This window comes from Rhipicephalus microplus, chromosome X (assembly GCF_043290135.1).
Source record: "Rhipicephalus microplus isolate Deutch F79 chromosome X, USDA_Rmic, whole genome shotgun sequence".
In the NCBI taxonomy this organism is placed as follows: Eukaryota; Metazoa; Arthropoda; class Arachnida; order Ixodida; family Ixodidae; genus Rhipicephalus; species Rhipicephalus microplus.
In genome coordinates, this window is record NC_134710.1 from 219631924 (window position 1) to 219653238 (window position 21315).

Here is a 21315-nt window from a genome sequence, read left to right on the forward strand (position 1 = left end):
AACTATGTATTTTGCTATGTTTATATATTTCTATACTTATGAAGTTGCCCGGTTGAGTAACTCGGGGAAACTATTGCAAATTATAATTACAGAATTAGACAGGCAAAGCAGGACTGCAGGTGCGAAAACCAATATGCAGGAAACTAAATAATGCAGAGCAGCTTTGGAAGAAAACAGTGGTTTCCTATACCCATGGTGACACTAGAAGTAGTAAATGAATATGTCTATTTAAAGAAGGTAATGCTCATAGATACGAACCATGAGAATGAAGTAACTGACGATTAAGAATGTTGTAGCGCAGGTTTGGCAGTCAGTTTGAGATAAAGAATGGCACTTCACCATGATCTTTCAAGAGAAAAGGTTATAACAGCTGCAATTTACCAGTAATTACTTATACGGGAAGAAACATGAAGGTTTATGAAAAGGCAGAGAATGTTGAACTTAAATTAGCACGATGCCGCTTGGCATGAAAATATATATAGTAGGTGTAACCTTATTATGGGCAAGAAGACAGAATAGTAGGCGAGAGAATAGATGGGTATTAAGGATAACTTAGTCAAAATTAAGAATGCAGCAAGAATGCCAGACAACTGGTGGCCAAGGGAACAGCACGGATTTTAACAGAAAGCAAGCACAATAAGGAGAGGCGGAAAGTAAATGTGCCGACGAGATTCATAAACTTCCGGGTTTATGTGGGCACGGTATTACAAGACCTGGCTGATTGGAGAAACATGGGAGTGGCATGTACCCTACAATTAGCATAGTCATGTTGCTCGTGATGGTGATGATGACTATAGGCCAGATTTATAGGCACTAAAAAAACCGGGTTTTAGGTGCCAAAAATAGGTGAGCAACACACTGTTTCAGGCCCTTGAAATCGTAAATATAGGCATAATAAACTTCGACAAAATTTAAGTTTTCAAAGAAATACACAGGGAAAGCGACTGGAAAGCAAACAGAAATGTTTAAGTTTGTCATGGTACAAAGGCACCAATGCGCCATGCATTGTCTTTTTCGGCAGTGTTTGCAAAGTACGGTCTCTCCTTCTCTAGTCCAACATGGTGAGTTAATGTCTACTATCGAATAAATAGGCTTTTGTGTCTCTTTCTTCTTGGCATGGTTGAGAAGGGCAACACAGGAGCAAATAACCAGAGCACTAATAGGCCAGAAGGGTCTTTTTGCCTCGTATTAACTTGGTCTAACCGCACAGGGTTAATTTTTCTTCTGTTCGTGAACACATTGAAGTGCCCTTCACTATGTTCGATAATTTTCAGCAGGCAAGAGGAATACATGCACTAGGCATTCACGATGTCATCTGCCAAGATTTTTAGTGCTACGCACCTCGGAAGGTGGTCAAACATCAGACTGAATGCGGCTTGACCTTGATGCTTGATCTCACGGGTGCACACCTCAACTTGGTAGAGGCGACATGTACAACAAGGAATGGTCCTGCGTATGTCAAAATAGTACGTAACACTAAGAGAATTATTCGTGGGGACTTGTGTAATTTGTGCAATCTGTTCGCTGAATAGAAGTATGAAGGTTGCCAGAAATATTAAAACATATAAACGGAATCAATGCAAGTTTTTTTTTTTTTACTTCATATCGAGCTAGATGCAAGACTAAGGTGCCTCCATTTCGTCTACGTTGGAGTTCTCGCCAATCTTGCATTGTGTCGGTGCCAGCATTCACAACACTTGACGGGTTTTTAGTGCATTGCCCCATAGAGCAGTTCCGGTGGTGCGACGCTGTGTATCGTGGTAAGGAAACGTGATCCATGTCAGCGTGCCCTAACGCGCACGCACAGAGCTATTCGTTCCACTGAAACGGGCAATACAATACAGAGGACGTTGAAAAGACACCACATTGTTTAAGTGCATGACCTGGAATGGGCATGTCATGCGAATGTAACCTTGCATGGGCATGATGTGTTGATGCACCGGCATCCTGTGATATTCCGGTTTCAAGTTGCTCCGATAGCGAAAAGGGCAGGGAAGGAATTTGTCTAGCGAATCTACACCGGGTGATGGCATAGGTTTCAAGTTCACCTCCTCACATCATGCTTTCAGGGCTCGTAATGAACCAGGGAAAACATTCTAGTGGTACGAGGATTTTCATTGGGCATGCAACAATTTCCAGTGTCTAAGTAAAATTTCTCATCTGAATTAGTCAAGTGTCATTTAACCTTTTAATGCCGGAATTGTGAAACTGTCAAGCAAAATAGAAAGGGTTTTCATTTTCCAGCTTTAAATAGCAATCTTTAAATGATTCTGCAGTTAAATTATCTAAAATGAAACTTTAATTCATACATTTATGTATGTTGGAAATTCTCCATATGCCACAGAAGCGAGTACCTTGCAAAAAAAAAAAAAAAACTAGTTCATAACTGTATAACATGTTGTGTGCCACCTCTTGAGTGGGCACACATCAAGTAAACAAATTTATTGATGATAGAACCTACGTCAGCAAGGCAAAAAAAAAAATGAATAAGTGAGAGCTGTTGCACGCTCTTCGCGTGCTCTGGCATGAGCTCCAAAACAATTGGTTCTTGCTTAAAATACCTTAGACTTGACAGCACTAGATTTTTCATGCTGAAAGCTGCATGTCTCGTAAGTACTTGACAGCCGGCATTAAAGATGGCGCGCATTTCATAACTGACTTGCTAGAAGATTTTCAGTATGTCGTGAATTCGTGACATTCGGCACTAGTAAAGGGTTAAAAAGTAAATGACAAACAAAACAAAAACAACATGGACATTTTTTTTCTTATGTCTACACTCAGCTATCACCTGATGACGCTCCTTGGTTTTGTTCATCATCCTGCGACAGCACAGAAGCACCTCTTGTTCTCTACGCATGCGAGCAGATGCCGGGGATGTACCGAGCAGATGATGCAAAGCTGATAAATACATGTGCAGAGTCTAATCGACCTTCCTATTAGCTAAGAGTCTTTGTAGCCTTCACAGTGCTAAAAGGAACTTATGAGCACCCCATATTGTTCCGAAATAGGGAGCCTTCATGTGTGCGCCGCCTCACTTCGAATTTTGCTTTCGAGTAGCGTTGGAGGCCTGTATTCATGATACTGAGCAAAATTGAGCTTTCGGAATAGGCAGTGATGGAAGTGCTGCTCCAATTGCTCCAAACTGCTCCAAAAGAGAAATGCTGCTCCATGCTGCTCCAAACTGATTTTTGTCAGCAACTGCTCCAAACCTGCGCCAAAAAAGAGCTGGGAAATTAATAACAGTGAACTTCAATCTCATGAGCATCCAGTGAGCCTAAATGAAAACAAAAATTGGCTGCGCTGTAGCATATTGACAATGCTACATGTACTAACATTGTGGATATACAGGGTGTCCCATATAGCTTAAGCCAAGAATTTGAAAGTGAAAAGCACTTTGGAGGTGAATTGAACCAAATGAATACTACTCGTACTGCCTGTAGATACTCAGGCTATTTTTTATTTCTCCCCATACCAATTAATTGTTAATTCTTAATTACCTAACTTTTAGTTATGGTTTGGAAACTCAATATGAACACTGAGACGTAGAGCACTTTCAGAAACCACCGAATAAATTGTTTCCTGTTCGATACATCTCGCGCTGTTATTTTTTTAAGAAGCTTTATGTCTTTCCTTTGACATTGCAGAACCCGAGATCCTAGCAATTTTATATCATCATCATCATCAGCCTGACTACACCCACTGCAGGACAAAGGCCTCTCTCATGTTCCATCAGTTAACTTGTCCTGTACTTTCTGCTGCCAATTTATACCTACAAACCTAACCTTTTGTCTCCCCCTAACCCGCTTGCCTTCTCTGGAAATCCAGTTAGTTACCCTTAATGACCAGCGGTTATCCTGTCTGTGCGCTACACGCCCGGCCCATGTCTATTTCCTCATCTTGATTTCAATTATGATATTCTTAACTCCGTTTGTTCCCTAATCCACTCTGCTCTCTTCTTGTCTCTTAAGGTTACACCTACCATTTTTCTTTCCATTTGTCGTTCTCAATTTAAGCTAAACCCTCTTTGTAAGTCTCCAGGTTTCTGCTTCGTAGCCAAGTACCGGCAAGATACAGCTGTTATATACCTTCCTCTTGAGGGATAGTGGCAATCTACCTGTCATAATTTGAGAGTGCTTGCCAAATGTGCTTTACCCCATTTTTATTCTTCTAGTTACTTCAATCTCGTGGTTCGGCTTCGCAGTTACTTATTACCTGCCCTAAGTAGACATAGTCTTTTATAGTCTTTTACAACTTGAAGAGTACCATTACCTATCTCGAAGCGCTGTGTTGTACATTACTTTCATTTCCTACAGATTAGTTTTAAGACCCACCTTTTTACTCTCCTTGTCTAACTCTGAAATCATGAGTTGAAATTTGTCCCCTGAGTTACTCAGCAATGCAATGTCATCAGCAAGGTGCAGGTTACTAAGGTACTCTCCATTAACTCTTATCCCTAACTGTTACCATTCCAGGCCTCTGAAAACCTTCCGTAAGCACGCGGTAAATAGCATTGGGGAGATTGTATCTCCCTGCCTAATACCGGTGTCACACGGGCACTTTTAATCGCGATCACTGTCGATCCGGATCAACCACAATCCAGATTATGTGCTGCTACATGGTCACTTTTTATCACGATTAGGCGTGATCGGGATCAAGACTTTGTGCTTCGCGATCTGCCTGAGAGATCGCGATTTTGCTTTCGTCTGCACCCCCTAGCCGAGCTTCTTGAAAGCTCAATAAACAAGAAAATCGAGCATATTTCAATAAAACCGCTTTAAAACAGCTAGATGTTTATAAAAAAGCAAATTCTAAAATGCTTAAATTGGAAGAATATCTGAAGTATTGCATATTTTAAGATTTGCATCGACTGCATGTAGTTACGGGAGAAGCAGACGACAAGCAGTCGGCCGTTGCCTTCAGCGCGTAGTTGAACTCTCGCCCCCTCAGAGCTTTTGGATCACCTCGAAGGAAAGTGATTATGATTGTCGGAAGCCTTTCTACTACGCCGTAACGTACGCGCACTTCGTGGTTGAATAAAGAGACCTTTACGGTAATTGACCGCTGGCAGGAGTGACTGGAACAGACTTGAGGCGCCAGAAGTGAAACACTGGCGCGTATAACAAGATTGACGCTTCGCTGTGGCTACACGGTTACAAGCGGGGGCCAGCAGAAATAAAAACGAAGGTTAAGAATCTCACACAGCAATACAGGTAAGTGCTAGGAAAATTTTGTCGAATGATAGATTTATCAAATTACTATTGTAGTGGCCCGCATAGTTTTTGACGTTCGAGTGGTTCTTGCATGAATAAGAATGCTGATGAAGGGCTCTGTAGACATACCGCACGCCGAGTTTTGTCAGTGGCATGTTTTACGGCACGCAAATGCCACCTGGGGCATTTCATCTGTCCCAAAGCTCGAACCAGATTAGCTTGGGCCGTGTAGCAGCGGTCATAATGTTAATCGCGATCAAGAAGACTGATCCAGATCGTCCTGATCGCGATTAAAAGTACCCGTGGGACACTGCTATTGCACCCTTCTTGACTGGTATTCTGTTGCTTTCTTTATGAAGCACTATGATAGCAGTTAAAGCCCTGTAGATTTCTTTCAGGATATATGCTTCATCGACACCCTGATTCCGCAGTGTCTGTATGACTGCTAATATTTCTACTGAATCAAACGCCTTCTCGTAATCAATGAAGGCTATGTATAGTGGTTAGCTGTATTTTTAGCATTTCTATATTACATGATTGATAGTATGAATGTGGTCAATTGTTGAGTAGCCTGTTCGAAATCCTGCTTGTTCCTTTGGTTGATTGAATTCTAACGTTTTCTTAACTCTGTTAGCAATCACCTTTGTACTACGGAGAGCAAGCTGAATACTACGGAGAGCAAGCTGATCGGCCTGTAATTCTTCAAGTCCTTGTCATCTCTTTTCTTATGTATAAAGATGATGTTAGCATTCTTTCAAAACTCTTGTACTTTTCCCATCAGGAGACACCTCGTAAACAGGGTGGCTAGTTTTTCTAACACAATTTGTGCTCCATCTTTCAGCAGATCTGACGTTACGTGATCCTCACCAGCAGCTTTGCCTTTTTGCATGCTCTGCAAGGCTTTTCTGACTTCTAGTATCATTACTGGTGGGGTGTCATCTGGGTTACCGCTAGTTCTTATAGTATTAAGGTCGTGATTGTCCCGGCTACTGTACAGATCTCTGTAAACTCCTCCGGATTTTAACTATCCTATCCATATTGGTAGTTATTTTGTCTTCTTTGTTCCTTAGTGCATACATCCGATTTTTGCCTATCCCAAGTTTCCTCTTCACTGCTTTGACGCTTCCTCAGTTTTTCAGAGCATGTTCAATTCTCTCTATGTTATACCTTCTTACATCGGATTACTTACGCTTATTAATCAACTTCGATAGTTCTGCCAGTTCTATTTTGTCTGTTGTACTTGAGACTTTCATGCTTTGATGCTTCTTAATGAGATTCTTCGTTTCCTGGGAAAGCTTGCCAGTGTCCTGTTTAACTATTGTGCTTCCAACTTCCACTTCACACTAATGCAAAGGTAGGGAAGAAACAGGCTGGAGACCAGGCAGTGGGAGATAATGGCATCGGTACTAGAAATGCCAGAGGGGAGCTACTAGTAAAATTCACAGAGCGTAATAATTTACAGATTTTGAATACCTTCTACCGAAAACGAGGGAGCCGTAAGTGGACATGAAGGAGCCCTAATTGCGAAAATAAGAACAAAATAGACTTTATAATGAGTGCACACCCAGTCATCGTGCAGGATGTGGAAGTGCTTGGCAAGGTACGATGCAGTGACAACAGAATGGTACAGTCCTGAATTCGCCTAGACTTGAAGAAGGAACGACAGAAACTGATACGCAAGAAGCCAATCAATGAGCTAGCACTGAGAGGGAAAGTACAGGAATTCAGAGTCTCGCTTCCAAAGAAGTACTCGGCTCTTATTGAGGAAACCAACCTTAGCATAGATACAATGAATGATAATCTCACGAGTATCATTTTATATAAACGTCACTTTTTATTTCTTAGTGCACGTAGGGACTTTGTGAACCATGGTTTTGATATGTTAACACGGATGGAAATCCATGGTATATTATCATGAATGAGTTGGTGTATTTTGTCTTTGAATAGTGCCCAGTCTTCATGAACCAATCGCTGCGAAAAAGAAGGGAGGAATTCGTCACAAAAATGTTGCATGTCTCTGTTGATGGCTTCATTGTCAGCTTTTTGTAATTTAGTATGTTTAGGCGCACAATGATGTGAGAAGTGTGGGTTTTCAATATCTGCATGTATGAGGGCATGATCACTGAAACCATCATCACAGGAGAGAGGTCCGACTCTTTCAGAGGAAGACGTTGAAATGAGATCCAGAATGTTGTTACCACAGGCAAGTTGGTTTACAAGCTGGACAAAGGATAAATCAAGTGCGAGTCGTAGGAATTCATTAGAAGCACCTGTTTGGGAAGTCAAGTTAGGCCATTATATGTTGGGAAAATAGAAATCCCTGAACAAAAATATATCTGATTTTGGGTGTGTCAACTTAACAGCACTAATGTCATGTAGTCCTTGAGTGAATTCCGTGGAGGAATCGGGTGGGCGATAACAGATGCTGAAGATGGTGTTGGATGAGCGCGACGTGATTGCAACCCATAAAATCTCAAGTGGGCTATTACTGTTGACTAGGAAAGAACTAACGTGCTTACTGACAACAATCAAAATGCCGCCCCCTCTTTTACCAGTCCTGTCCTTGCTCTACATATTGAAACGGCTACAATCCGATAGAACTTCATCATCACAAATACCTGGATGTAACCATGTTTCTGCTAGCAAAAGAACGTTGCAGGAGCTATCGTCCAGGTACGAACAAAGTTGGCTACCTTTCGGCAAGAGACTGCGAATGTTCGTAAAAGATACTGATAAGTGAGCATTTGACGTGCTTTCATTAGCTGACTTATTGTTGCTGTCAGGTACATGCGGCTTTTAGCAATTTAGAAGATTGTTTTACTATGTCAGCTGTAGGATCGTAAGCATAAACAACGTTGATAGTCCAAGAGCTTACGTCTGGCTAATCGTGTAGGTGCTGAATAATCTTCCCGTACTGCGAATTTCATGCCTTTAAATTTATTACCTCATTCTAAAATATACTGTTTGTCTTTATAGGACGCAAATTTCGCTACAGTAGGTCGTTTTTTATCAGCGCGATACTGACCTAGTCTATGGGCATGCTCGATTTGGGCTGGTAGCAGAGATGTGCCAAGCTGCTGGGAACACAGATCAATGACCTTTTTTTCTGCTGATGACCACGTTTCATGTTGATTGTCCGAGACACCAAAAAATACCAGGTTTGATCGTCTCATTCTTTTTTCGGTATCGTCACACCTAAGTACAGTTCGCCTAATTTGCTCGTTCAAAGCATTCGAAAGACCAGCAGTTGGATCACATGCTGTCTGAACCAGTTTTTTCATTTCCACTGCCACGACTTCAACAATGCGAATTCTCGAGAATAACTGTTTTAACTCATCGTCGACCATTGCCTGCCAGTTCTTGAGGGTGCGTAAGTCATCGCGTATTTCCTTTTGGCCTGCTTTTATCATTTGAACTGTAGCAAGAACAATTGTTAGTACATCATTGTTAGAGGCACCTGGATTTAGTTCAGTATCTCCAGAAAGAATTAGAAGTAGGTTTACAAGATACAGGGCTACTCTACGATTGAGCATCAGAAACATGTTCAATACATCAACCACAACTGCGGGGCAGGACACCGCAATGAAACAACGATGGCTGGTTTTCACACCGGTTTTTACGCTAAAGTAACTAACCTGGAATAATACGGAGGGGGAGGACATCATTCTGCAAGCGGTGTCGTGCCCCAAAGGGGCAGAACTCGGCGGCTGCTTATATCCTGTGCTGCCATTGCTCATTTTGGCAGAAGTAAGCCAATGTTGCCAGCCGAGATCATTGACGGAAGCGAGGGTAGGGGCTTGCATCTAATATTCGAGTTGTTCTGCTACCGGCACTCTACAGGCTCAGAGGGAGCCCGCAACAGGCATGGTAGCAGACAGGAGCAGAAGGGCTGCCTGGAATAATATGGAAGGTGAGTACACCATTCTGCGAGTGGTGTCATTAGGAGGCTCAGAATCGTTACGACCTTTGACCTTGTTGCACGCCTCAATTTCATTAGGAATCAGTGGTTCATTTAGGAGAGCGACTTCCTGACAGTCTTTATTAGACCTTCATGATCTTCTTGGACAATTACCTTTAATTTCCAGATTAGGTTTTCTGGAATACTGCTCACGTTCTGTGATTCTCTGATCCTGATATTCCAGCATTTTTTTTTCATATATTAAAATAACTTTTTAAAGCTGCGTTTGCCCTTTTTAGCGCATCATTTTCTTTTAGTTGTCGTTCATTAACCTCCTTCATTTCCTCATACATTTTGGCATAAAAGGAAATACTTTTCTTCATTTCTCCTAGTTTCTTTCTCACGTCACCGAGTTCTTTTCTTAAGTCCCTTTCGATTCTACTTTTGAATTCTTTCAAGTTTTTCTTGAATTCTTCCCACAGTTCGTCTAGACCTGGAGCCATTCTATTTCAATCAAGGTGATCAAAAAAGTTCATGAATCAAACAAAACATGCACAAACAATGGAAACAGCTGAGGCAGCAGGGATAGAGACACGAAAGTATGCTACAATTTGTGAAAAGCAAGTCTAACCTGCATAAACAGAAAGATGGCTTTTAACGAGCGTGCTTCTGAGCTGCTACGCTTCTGTCAAGTGGGCTGTCACAGTGATGCACCGTGCTTAAGTAGCCTTGCGACGATCCTTGCACTAATGTAGGCACCTGACATCACAGTGGCTGGTAGATAGTTTGGGCTTCGCTGGCAGGGTCTCTTATGATAGCGAAACCGCGTAGTCTCATCTGGTGGTACTGGCAGCGGCGGTACGTGTGGTCGGCTTCACTGCAGTGGTAGCACAGTAGGCAGTAGTCAGGGGCGTGCCAGACATCAGTCTTCCTAGGAGTGTAGCACTGGCCTACGGGAGGCCGATAGGACGTCGATGATGGTGGCGGCGGCGGTGCCTGACTGCGGAAATGCAGTGGGACAGCGTCCTGACGTGGGCGGGGAAAAGCGTCGCGGAGCACTGCAGCGGCGGCGTAGCTCATAGCTTCCGACTCGGGCAGTGGTGCTTGGGGAATTCGAAGCGATTGCCGTACTTCGCGCAAAATGTCGGTGATCGAATGAACTTGGGGCTGCGGCGAAGGTAATAGCTTGCGCAGCTCTTTCTGCATAATCGCTCCGATTGTCTTGTGCAGGTCGTCGGTGCTAAGGGCATGATCCTTCGAGTAGTGTACTGCTGAAAAGCGGCAGTCATACTGCCTTGTGCGCATTGCAAGTGCCTTCTCAATTGTGGTGGCTTCGGTGAGGAATTCTTTGACCGTCTTCGGCGGGTTGCGCACAAGCCCTGCGAACAACTCTTTTTTTAACACCTCGCATAAAGAATCGGACCTTCTTGTCCTTGGTCATGGCGGAGTCAGGGTGGCAGAACAAGCGGGTCATCTCCTCGAAGAAGATTCTGACGTTCTCATTGGGGAATTACACACGCATCTCCAAGATAGTTGCAGCACATTCCTTGTGGACAACGCTCGTGAACGTGCAAAGGAACGTTGTTCGAAAGACATCTCAGGTTTGCAGCCTGGACTCCCGGTTCTCGAACCATGTCTTTGCGTCGTCTTCTAGGTAGAAGTATATGTGCCGTAGTTTTTCATCAATGTCCCAGCTGTTCAAGGTGGTGACTCGGTCATATGTCTCGAGCCAGGTTTTCAGGTCTTTATTAGGTACGCCATGGAAGCTTGGTGGCTTTCGGGGTGGGTGCATCACGATAACCGCAGGCAGTGGCGCAGCGGCAGTCATTCTTGCAGCAGTGGTCGTCATAGTGGATGTGCCAGTCTTATTCGGTAAAAGCCCATCCTCCGGCGGTAGACTTTGTTGCCTACGGCTGACTCGCTGGTCATGGTTGGCGTCGGTGTCTTCTCTACGACGTGTACTTGGTTCACGGCCTGAGGGGGCTTGCGGTACATGGGTTGGGAAGCACCTCCACCAGATGTCACGGGATCGTGACAACGACGAAGGGAGCAGACAGTAGGTCAAAGATTAAACTGTTTATTCAGCTGAGCTTGTGGTCATGTAAGAGGAAATTGAGATTACAGCAAGACACTGGCACTGATATCGGCGAACTGAGCATTGGTCGATTAGGTCACAAGCGGCAAATCATGTCAGCATTTATACCTTTGCCATCGAATATTTTAGCGTTATCGCTAGCAGTGACTTAGGTTCTCAAATAATCTGTGATGTTCCCGAAGTGGGCGTAATCTTAACAAAATGATCTACTAAACCCTCGAAGCTTCTCGAACATCGTAGGCGCGGTTTGCGCTGAACGTAGTTTAACAGGATGATAACAAAACTTGAGGAAAGGAATGTGGCATTATGTACACAAGTACAGTTTCTTTTCTGCTTGCTTGTTGAGGTATGCTTTTGGTAGCATCTTGAGGTGGATGAGTAGCAAAGGGTCTAAAAAAGAGCAGTGATTTTTAGTAATTATTTATGACAGATCTGGCAGAGTGTTCTGTGTGGTAAAGAATACTTGCCTTGTCACAAATATCTGTGGGCAGCTGTCTCATGAAGTCAGCTATGAGCAAGCTGACAGTTTTGAAACTGAGTAGGATGAATTCCGTTATAGTAAATTGGAGAAGCCACCGTTATGTGCTGTTGGTTAACTCTATAGGCCATGAGACAGCTGTGGGCAGCAGTGGGCAGCTGTCTCATGATGTCAGCTATGAGCAAGCTGACAGTTTTCAAACTGAGTAGGATGAACTCTGTTATACGAAAGTGGAGAAGCCATCGTTATGTGCCGTTAGTTAACTCCATAGGCCATGAGACAGGTGTGGGCAGCTGTTTCATGATGTCAGCTATGAGCAAGCTGACAGTTTTGAAACTGAGTAGGATGAACTCTGTTATACGAAAGTGGAGAAGCCATCGTTATGTGCTGTTGGTTAATACTATAGGGAACCAGCGCTGGAGTTTCCATGACCATCCTGGCGGTGAAAGCGCGCACTTCTGAGCTGCTCCCACAGCAGAGAGTGGCAGCTGGTAGAGGTGGAGCGTGCGCGCATCGCCATAACAAAACCAAAGGGCACTGTCAGTACTGCTGTGTATTCAAGTGCAACAATGTATAAAAACAGGGAAGACGTATAGAGGAGAGGGACGACGTAAAAAAAGGAGGCGGCGTTGCATCCAAGCAGTCAGGCGAGCGAAATTATGCCCTTGCTCTCCTGTCAAGTGCTGTCAGGCTCGTTTCTAAACCGAATGGTGCGTGTCTGCTATATTTATTCGGTAGTGAAGACAGCCACCAGTGGAAACCAAGGCCAAACAGTCGAGTTTATATGGCGTTCTTCAGGGGAAAAAAACAAGTGTATTATGCAAGAGACGGCATATGTAAACTTTTTTTTTTATGAGGCCTGCTGAGCGTTGAGTCCTGCACTTCAGGACTAGCAAAATTTCCAGGCGTCCATCCATCTGACCACCACCACCAAACTCTATCTGATGCCACGTCATGAAGTGAATGATACGATAGGCAGTCTTTTTTTTTTTTATGTAAACAGTGTCGTGTATAGGAGAGTTGCGTTGTCCACAAGACTTGTGCAGGGCCACCTTCACCTACGCCTCTGAGCTGCTGTAAAAGATACTCTCGCAGTGAACACTCGATGCCGAGATGCCTCTGTTTAACTTAATTTGAGCAAAAGACAGGGTCCTTGTTTAGAACAACGCAACAGACTACTCGAAGATTAGCTTTGTTGAGTCAGCCGATGCGGTAAGCGTTTTTTTACTGCCTAAGTAACATCGGAATTTATGCCTTGCTAGAGAAGTATCAAATGTCTTCGATTTTTACTTGTTGTTTAGTTCACCTAACATAAAGAGTTTCAGTTTTTCCACTTGCCTGTGTCGGCCTAAAATGACGGTGTCTGCTCAACATCGATAATTGCTAGGCTTTCATGTGCCAAAGAAGATATAATTTTGTGGTATGCTGTAGTGTGCGTATCAAGATAGTGAATTCTTTCGGTTCTCCAATGCACACACGTATCTTGGTTCACGGGTGTTTTTTTTTTTTATATTTCACCCACATCAAAGTGAGGCCACCGTAGTCGATAATCTATCCCACGTCCTCAGGAATAGCAGAATGACACCACATGTGCTATGCTGCCACGGCGGTTTGCTCGATCAACGTCCTTGTGTATAAATACTGCAAATAGGATGTACAAACGATGCCAGAAGAAAAGTTTGACGCAGCTACCTCTTACTCTGCTTTTCTTTTTGTTTTGTTTTACTGCAGATGTTGGCAGCGTGGTATTGTCCCAGCCCGAACTTATCAATGGGGGCGTGTCAGCCAGCACTAGCATTAGCCCAAAACCAAGCACGCGACCGGAAAACGAGGACAAGGGAGCTGCCGTCACGGCACAGCACTGTCCCTTCTATACTATATGCATAGACGCAGTCCACGATGTAGGGCTTCTCTTCATTTTTAGTGCTTTTTATGTGAGAGTAGCATTCGGACAAAGTTATTTTTCTAAACCGTAGTGCAGTATTACAGGCGCAATGGCTTTTCGAGCTGTTCGTTTCAAAATTAAGCACGGCAGCGGCGCACGAGTGTGCTTTAACACCTCGCACTGCCGCCTGTCATCTGGGCGTGAGCAGTTGGGTTGTGTCGCCACTCTCCACCAGGTGCTCTTTTTCGGTGTGCCATCTATCCAGTGCTGGTCTCCCATAGGCCATGAGACAGCTGCCCACAGCTATCTCATGATGTCAGCTATGAGCAAGCTGACAGTTTTGAAACTGAGTAGGATGAACTCAGTTATATGAAAATGGAGAAGCCATTGTTATGTGCTGTTGGTTAACTCTATAGGCCATGAGATAGCTGTGGGCAGCTGTCTCATGATGTCAGCTATGAGCAAGCTGACAGTTTTAAAACTAAGTAGGATGTACTCTGTTATACAAAAGTGGAGAAGCCATCAATATGTGCCGTTGGTTAACTCTATAGGCCATGAGACAGCTGTGGGCAGCTGTCTCATGATGTCAGCTATGAGCAAGCTGACTTTTGAAACTGACTAGAATGAACTCTGTTATATGAAATTGGAGAAGCCATCATTATGTGCCATTGGTCAACTCTATATGTCTTGTATAACCTTGTATAAGTTTGCTGAAATGTTCACAGCATCGTCGCTTTATGTGCAGAACGTGTTTTCTCACCAAGCTCAAGTGGTAATTCAGTTAATGGCATTTTAAGCTGGTAAAGGGGATTATGTAAATATGTGTTACACAAGGGAGTGCAGTGCGTTTTCGTAGATATGTATGCTAAGCCTCTCACTAGGCTTCAGTGTAAGGTGTCTGGTGAGAAAATCTGGTGATCATTTTGCTAAAAGAATTCTGATGGATTCATTGCAATGAAATTGTCATGCTGCTTGACAAACAGGAGAACACTTGGTCTTAGGCATTCCCGTGCTGTGTGGGACTAGTTTCGTATGAGTTTAGGTGGGCTTTTTGAAGGGATGCTGAAGTGGGCCACAATTAACAATGCTAGCGATAATTACACAACATGTTAGAGCATTTACGAATCTATTTTGGCATTACCCAACACAAGGTTACCAATTACAGAAAAAAGTCCGAAACAAGAATTTTACTGTTAGGGTCAAGGGTCCTTTAACGTGACCCTTACACACATCACAATTCAAAAATTGTTTCCTTTCTTGGTCATTTTCAAGTTCTCCATGAAATGAAAGCCTATGATCTATGTCCACTGTTCGCCATTCCAAAGGCATAAGCATAAGGCATTGCATACCGTGGTGGCTTCATGGCTATGGCATTATCTCTTGGTGTAATGGTAGGTCAGAAATATTCTGCAGCCCCACTGCGATGGTCAAGTGGCTAAGGTACTCGGCTGCTGACCCACAGGTACCAAGATCGAATCCCGGCTGCAGCGGCTGCATTTTCAATGGAGGCGAAAATGCCGTAGGCTCCTGTGCTCAAATTTGGGTGCACGGTAAAGAGCCCCAGATGGTCGAAATTTTTGGAGCCCCCCTCAACGGCGTCTCTCATAATCATATGGTGGTTTTGGGACGTTAAATCCCACATATCAATCAGAAATATTCAGCATTGTGGCTCACACTTGGACAGTTCTGATGCAACACTGGGCGAAGTTACTTTGGTATTGAAACTGATCTTATGTAGTAAAAGAGCGTAGAACTGAGCCTTAAAAGTTCTGCTCGAATGTAGATAGCAGTACACTCAAACTGCAATATAATAAATGATCAGTTATACCAAAGCAAGTAACCAATAGCTTTGCCATAAAAACAGTGTTATAAATAATTGTTTATAACAAATTTTCATATATAATGAAGTACTTTCGTGGTAGATGTGAACTTGTTATAATGAGGTTTGAGTGTAGATGTAAACAATTTACAATATTCCCTCAGTATTGTCTCATTGATCACAGCACACAACAAGATGCTCTGACGTTGCTAAACATACCTGAGAAATGTCTTTGTATTCAGTGTTGTAAGAGTCTTGTAAGGTCAGGTGTAAACGAAATTGGGGCACTATATGAACTAGCAATGATAAGAATACGATTTATGTAAATGGCAGTGAGCACAGTCATCAGCTTTCTTAAGCTGCATGAGACATGAGAGCTGATTAGCATAAGATTTTTTTTCTGGAGTCTAGTCATTGTGTCATTATACCATATGGATTCTGTCTGTATAGGAGGAATATTTGCCAGGATGTAGGTGTTAAACATTTGTGTAGCCTCTTCCACCAATAGGTGTAGCCACCAAACACTCAGGTGCAAAGCTTGCCACTTACCTATGGGCTTGGAGTCTTCTCCACCTTATTGCAAGAAGTAGTAACCCATACGTCATTTGAGCGTTCTTGTATACTGAATAGTACTGCAAAGTTAGCATTTTGTGCATTTTATTCAACCTAGCCGCCACAATGGTTATGTTGCTAGGCATCTAAACTAAAAGTCGAATTGTGCATGCTATCCCTGCTACGGTAGTTGAATTTCATGGGAGACCTTTATATTAGAATTTAGATGCATGTTACAGCCTCTCACATAGTCCAAATTTTTGGAGCCCTCCACCATGGCATGCCTTAATGGAATGGAATGGAATGAAAGAACTTTATTTGAATAGAATGAAAAAACTATTTGTGGAATGAAAAAAACACATGCCTTAATTATGTCATAGTTTTGGTACTTAAAACCCTAAGTATAATTGTTATTATTACTTAAGTACACTTGTCTAAACCAGTGTCCGCACTCACACTACGCATGGGCAACTCTCCTCCTTCCCTCTCTCCAACAGTTGCGCGTTACTCTCTCCACTTCTCTTTTACCTTTGTCTTGCGCTTCTCCTGCATTCTTGCTTCTGTTCTCGTGGCTCACACGTTACTCTCCTTCTCCAGTATCCTCTTCTTCAAGTGTTGATATAAAGTGGGTGCGCATGCGCACCCCCTCCCTTTTTTTTCTATGCTCTCTCTGCCCCTCTCGCGTTGCAACGCCGATGCAGACACCATCTGCTAGTCTACACTCGCTTCCCCCACCGTGCCCCCCTCTCTCTTCTCTAGGCATCCCTCTCCGTGGTATTTACACCCCCATTGTGCTGTGCGTGCCCCCTCTTCTTCCACGCTCTCCTTAACTCTCGTCTAGCAAAACTGCCGCAGGCACCGTCTGCTAGCGAGTGTCTTAATTAAAAACACCTACTGCTCGCACTGCAAAACCGTTCGCTGGCCACCCCGTATATATAGACACTGGATCTTGACTTCCAAGGTAGTGCTGGTGAGAAATTTCTTCTATGCACTTTTGAACAGTAAAAACTCGTATCATGTATGTTAACTAAAAGTGCACTGCGGGTCTCTGTGTCCAATAGGAGTCTTCTGTCTCTCAATGCCCATTGGCAGCAATTGGCATGTTTCAGTAGGAAACACCGGCCCATCACTGCATGCTTTGGGCCTCCCCTGTTCTCTCTCCAATGCAACACTGTGGTGAGCGTTAGCGCCCACTGCTTCGCTTCTACACATGGTTTCCTTTAGCAGGAGATGGTGTAATTTTTTTTTACTATCCTGTATAACATGTCGGGGCTCATTTTTATTCCATATCCTCACTCCATTCATGTCACCAATCTGACATTTATGATCCACTTTTCTCAGAACATCCAATGGCATTAGGAGGTTAATTCTTGCAGAAAATTAAATGGTTCAAGGCCTATGCTAATCTATTTATCTACTGACTTTTTTAAAACTGTTGGCTAAAGGTAGTGCAAATGCTTCTAGCAAATGGTTATGCTGTTATGCACAAGGTTGAAAGTTTGTTTGTTGGCCACCTGATGGCATAGAGGGCAAAAGAACTCATACTTAGGAAACCTGTGGTAGATAGAATTAATATTTTGATCACTGCTATGTCTTACAGCTTGGATGCTACGTTTAGGCTTTTGCCTTGTAATATGAATTTTTGAAAACATTGCCCCCCGTTCCTCCCTTATTCATAATTTTTTTAAGTGCAAATACATGTGACAAAGAAAAGCATGACTCAACTGTGCCTCTTTTGTGTCTTGCTCTTCTTTGTCGCGTTTCCTTGCACTTCCAAAAAATTCATGAGTGTATACCAACTAGCTCACCTATCTGCACTCACTCCCATGCTCTCACTTCTATAAGTGTTCCCACAATTGCTGTTTTTTTTTTATTTGCAAACTGTGCTCCGCTGCATCTTCCTTCTCCTAATTACATTTACTTTTCTCACTTTGTAACTGTTATTGTGAAAAAAAAAAAAAAAACGGTCTCTGACACCATTGTATTGGTGTGCTCTCTGATTTAAAAGCTAGCTAAGAATCTTGGAAAAAGTTTGTAAGTGTGGCCTGCTTATGTGTGTGTCTGTGCATGTGGTATCTTTTTTCTTTCATTTTGCAGGTTGGAAGCCTGTATTAAGCCTTGCAGTCATTGACTGTGTAGAGAATATGCAGACATGCCGCACATACGGCATCAGTTCTTATCCTACTATCAAAGTGAGTAATACTGTTTGTATTAGAGGCATAGGTCAGCAAACTCACTCATGAGTCAACTCATTCACTACTCACTCATACTCACATCGAGCCGTCAGTCTGAGAGTCTGAGCGAGTCCGCTTGATTAGTTTGAGTCCGAGTGAGTCCAACTTCACTGAGTCTGAATGAGTCCGCTTGAGGAAAATTTTATGATTGTGAGTCCGAGTGAGTCTTAGGAGCAAAATATATTTCATGAGGGAATCTCAGTGAGTGCCACATTTTCCTACTGGCCTATGGTGACAACTAATTAACTTCAACATTATTATAAGCCTTATGTTGGCTCACGTTTGTACTGTCATCTGCTTGCACATAGTTCAATGGACTAGCGTTCATATGCCAGCTCAATGTTTATTGAACAGAGGTGTAAGTCATGGGCGGGTGATGTGCCTTGACTTCCTCCAGCAATTTTTTCATGGGAATTCTCAATAAAAATTTCTCCTGAGTCATCTATTTCAATAAAACTGCCCTACTGGATCGTAACCACAATAACTTGTGTTTAAATGTACATAATCAAAAGAGGCCTAATGGAGCACTGATTATGCGATATTGCTGTTAAAGATCATTGAAACTTCATCTAAAAAGTTAAATATGCCTTAACAGACTCACGAGTTAATTCACTCACTATTGCTATTGCATATTAGAGCACTGTATCTGCAGTGTTTTTTTTCTTCCGGAGCTTGGCCGGTTGTTTTGAAAACTTAGCCTTCATAATAAAGTTATAGTGCACCATGGTCCAATTTTTGTGAAGGCATTGCACATGTATGATATGCTAAAGAAACCGCCAGGCCTGCGTGGAACGTGCAGCATTGTAACAGTGAAAGGTGGAAGAGTGGCCTTTTAGAGCCTTTCTTAAACACTCTTTAGGTAACTATCACGCTCACTTTCAGGGTACCCCCTACGCCAATAATCATTGTGTAGTAGGCAGGCATTCACTATGCCATCCTTCATCATTCTTCGGAGAAGCATGGTACCTTTTGCACACTTGCAAAAAACATTGTGCAATTTGTTTTTGCTTTGCTTTGCTTGACGACGACGAAAATTATGGCAGAAGCTTTTGTAATCCCCAGAATCCCCCACAGTGGGTATGCGCAACAGTTATTGTGTGAACAAGATCGAGCTTATGTAAATGGTTGGAGCATTCAACGACCCACTCTGTGTGCAATTGGCATTATGTGACACCTGATAGTGCCTTTGCTGTTCTAAAACGCTTTATTACTCGTATTGCCGTGATTCTTTTTCTAAGATCAAGCCTGCCTAAGGCCAGTTTGCAGAGGAGTTCCAAGCACCAGTGTGGCTCAGTGGTAGTATATTGGTCTGGCATGCAGGGGACCAGGGTTCGAATTATATTGTGTCCCTAATGTTTTTTGTTTACTGAGTTTTTTTTCTTATTTCGTGCGATAATGGTTATGGACACCGGCGGTAGCGGCGATGGACAACTACAGCGCGCACATGAACTGTGTTGTGATCTCATAACAGCTTTCGCTGTAATAGATTTGGGTGCTTAAAAGGGAACGTGTTGACTTGTGAAATGAATAATTGCCATTCCTTTGTTTGTAGCATAATGATACAGGGAAATCTATATGGATTTTTCATTTCATAATTATTTCTCCGCCTTCAAAGGTTACCCAGGGCTGATTTCTCTGGTTAGCTGATGTCTTATTGTGAGAAGATTCTGGGGAATAATACTAGTATGGATAATTTTAAATAGTAAACAAAAATAATTCTGGATATCTGCTATGAATGAATTTCTCCAGAAATAAAGATATCTTTGTTTTCTGGTGAAATTAAGTTTATCAACTCTTGCCTGTGAGAAGGAGTAAGGAAAAAAAAGTATGTCTTGATAGTATGTGCTATTGGCTTCTCTGACGCTAATGTGTGCATGTGCCACATGTATATATGTTCAAAGCATTCATGCGATGAATAAACAGTTGGAAGTAAGTGCCGTACGTGTTTGGTGGAAGTAAGTGCCGTACGTGTTTGGTGCCTGGGTGTGTGCCTGTGTGAATGCGCTGTGTGTTTCTACTCTATTTATTGTACAGCAAAAGCGGTTATGAGATGAGAACACGGGTCACGTGTAGCACCATAGTTGTCTTCCGCCCCCGATATCCGTAACCAGAATTGAACGGAAAAAAAAAACTCAGTAAATTAAAAACGCCAATGACACAATGGGATTCGAACATCGATCTGCTGCGTGCCAGCCCAGTGTTCTACCACAGAGCCATGCCAGTGCTTCGAACTGGTTTCTTAACTGGCCTTAGGCAGGCTTGATCTCAAGAAAGGAATTGCATTAATACGAGTAATAAAGTGTTTTAGAACACTAAAGAACAGCCAGGCTATCCCTCTGCAACTTCTAGAGTGTTTGTAGGGACTAAAGGAGAGACAAGGCCATTTGAAGGATGCTGTAGCTACCTGCAACTCTGCTTGAATTTGGAAAAAGAAGCAGGAGATATTGAACCAACGTATTCTATTTAGCAATGTCATTTAATGATTGCCAAGACAGTTGCTTCAGGGCACCTTTTAACGTAAATTGGTGACATATAGTCTAAACGTTCATGTGCACTCACATTTACACAAGGCATAATTTTTTTTCTAAATTCATTTTCACTTTAATCACATCGATTTCTTAATTGTCAATATCAATACTATCCCTGTTTCATAACATGAGCACATTAGGCTCCCTCTACTTTAGTTTTGTCATGCAGAATGTGCCTTTTAATGTGTCAAAATGTCATAGACAAAAACAATGTATTAAGGAATCACACTACTCAAGATAGCTGGTATATATTTCACAATTCCAAATATTGAATCAAATAGTGTTTCATTTGATTTGGCACTCAGATTGAATCGTGCATTTTAGAAATACCAAATATTTTTCTAGTATTTTTTATAATAATAACCATCGATGGGAAAAAAAACCGCTTAGGAACGAAACATTAGAACTGACAGGGCTAACATTTTCAGCTTTAATCAGTGAACTACCAAAATGCTTGCAGCTTTTATGGAACTGCTATTGACACTATATCAAAGACAGAATGAAGGCTTTTTTTGCGTAAGACTCGTCTGTCGTTTAAGTGAGAGAGTCACCAATCCACTATCTTCATCATGTCATCATGACATTCAATATCATGTTGACTCGTGAATTATTTTAA

General features: G+C 42.6%; 2 protein-coding genes across 5 annotated transcripts in view; one reads left to right on the forward strand and one right to left on the reverse strand.

Moving 5' to 3' along the window:
• The window catches only part of eEFSec (eukaryotic translation elongation factor, selenocysteine-specific), a 52393-nt gene extending 50944 nt beyond the window's left edge, over positions 1–1449 (reverse strand). Inside the window, exon 1 of the mRNA XM_075878674.1 lies at positions 1342–1449. The gene's annotated coding sequence lies outside the window, so the exon portion shown is untranslated. The remainder of the gene's footprint in view (positions 1–1341) is intronic.
• LOC119187725 (sulfhydryl oxidase 1) overlaps positions 1–21315 on the forward strand; it is a 142767-nt gene that overhangs the window by 5192 nt on the left and 116260 nt on the right. For 2 of the 4 annotated variants that reach the window (XM_075878670.1, XM_037435804.2), the window contains exon 2: positions 18035–18129. In XM_075878670.1, the coding sequence (XP_075734785.1) occupies positions 18035–18129 (95 nt within the window). Of the gene's footprint in view, positions 1–4906; positions 5211–16718; positions 16908–18034; positions 18130–21315 lie in introns of those variants that run through there. The other 2 variants (XM_075878672.1, XM_075878671.1) reach the window with 2 other exon arrangements.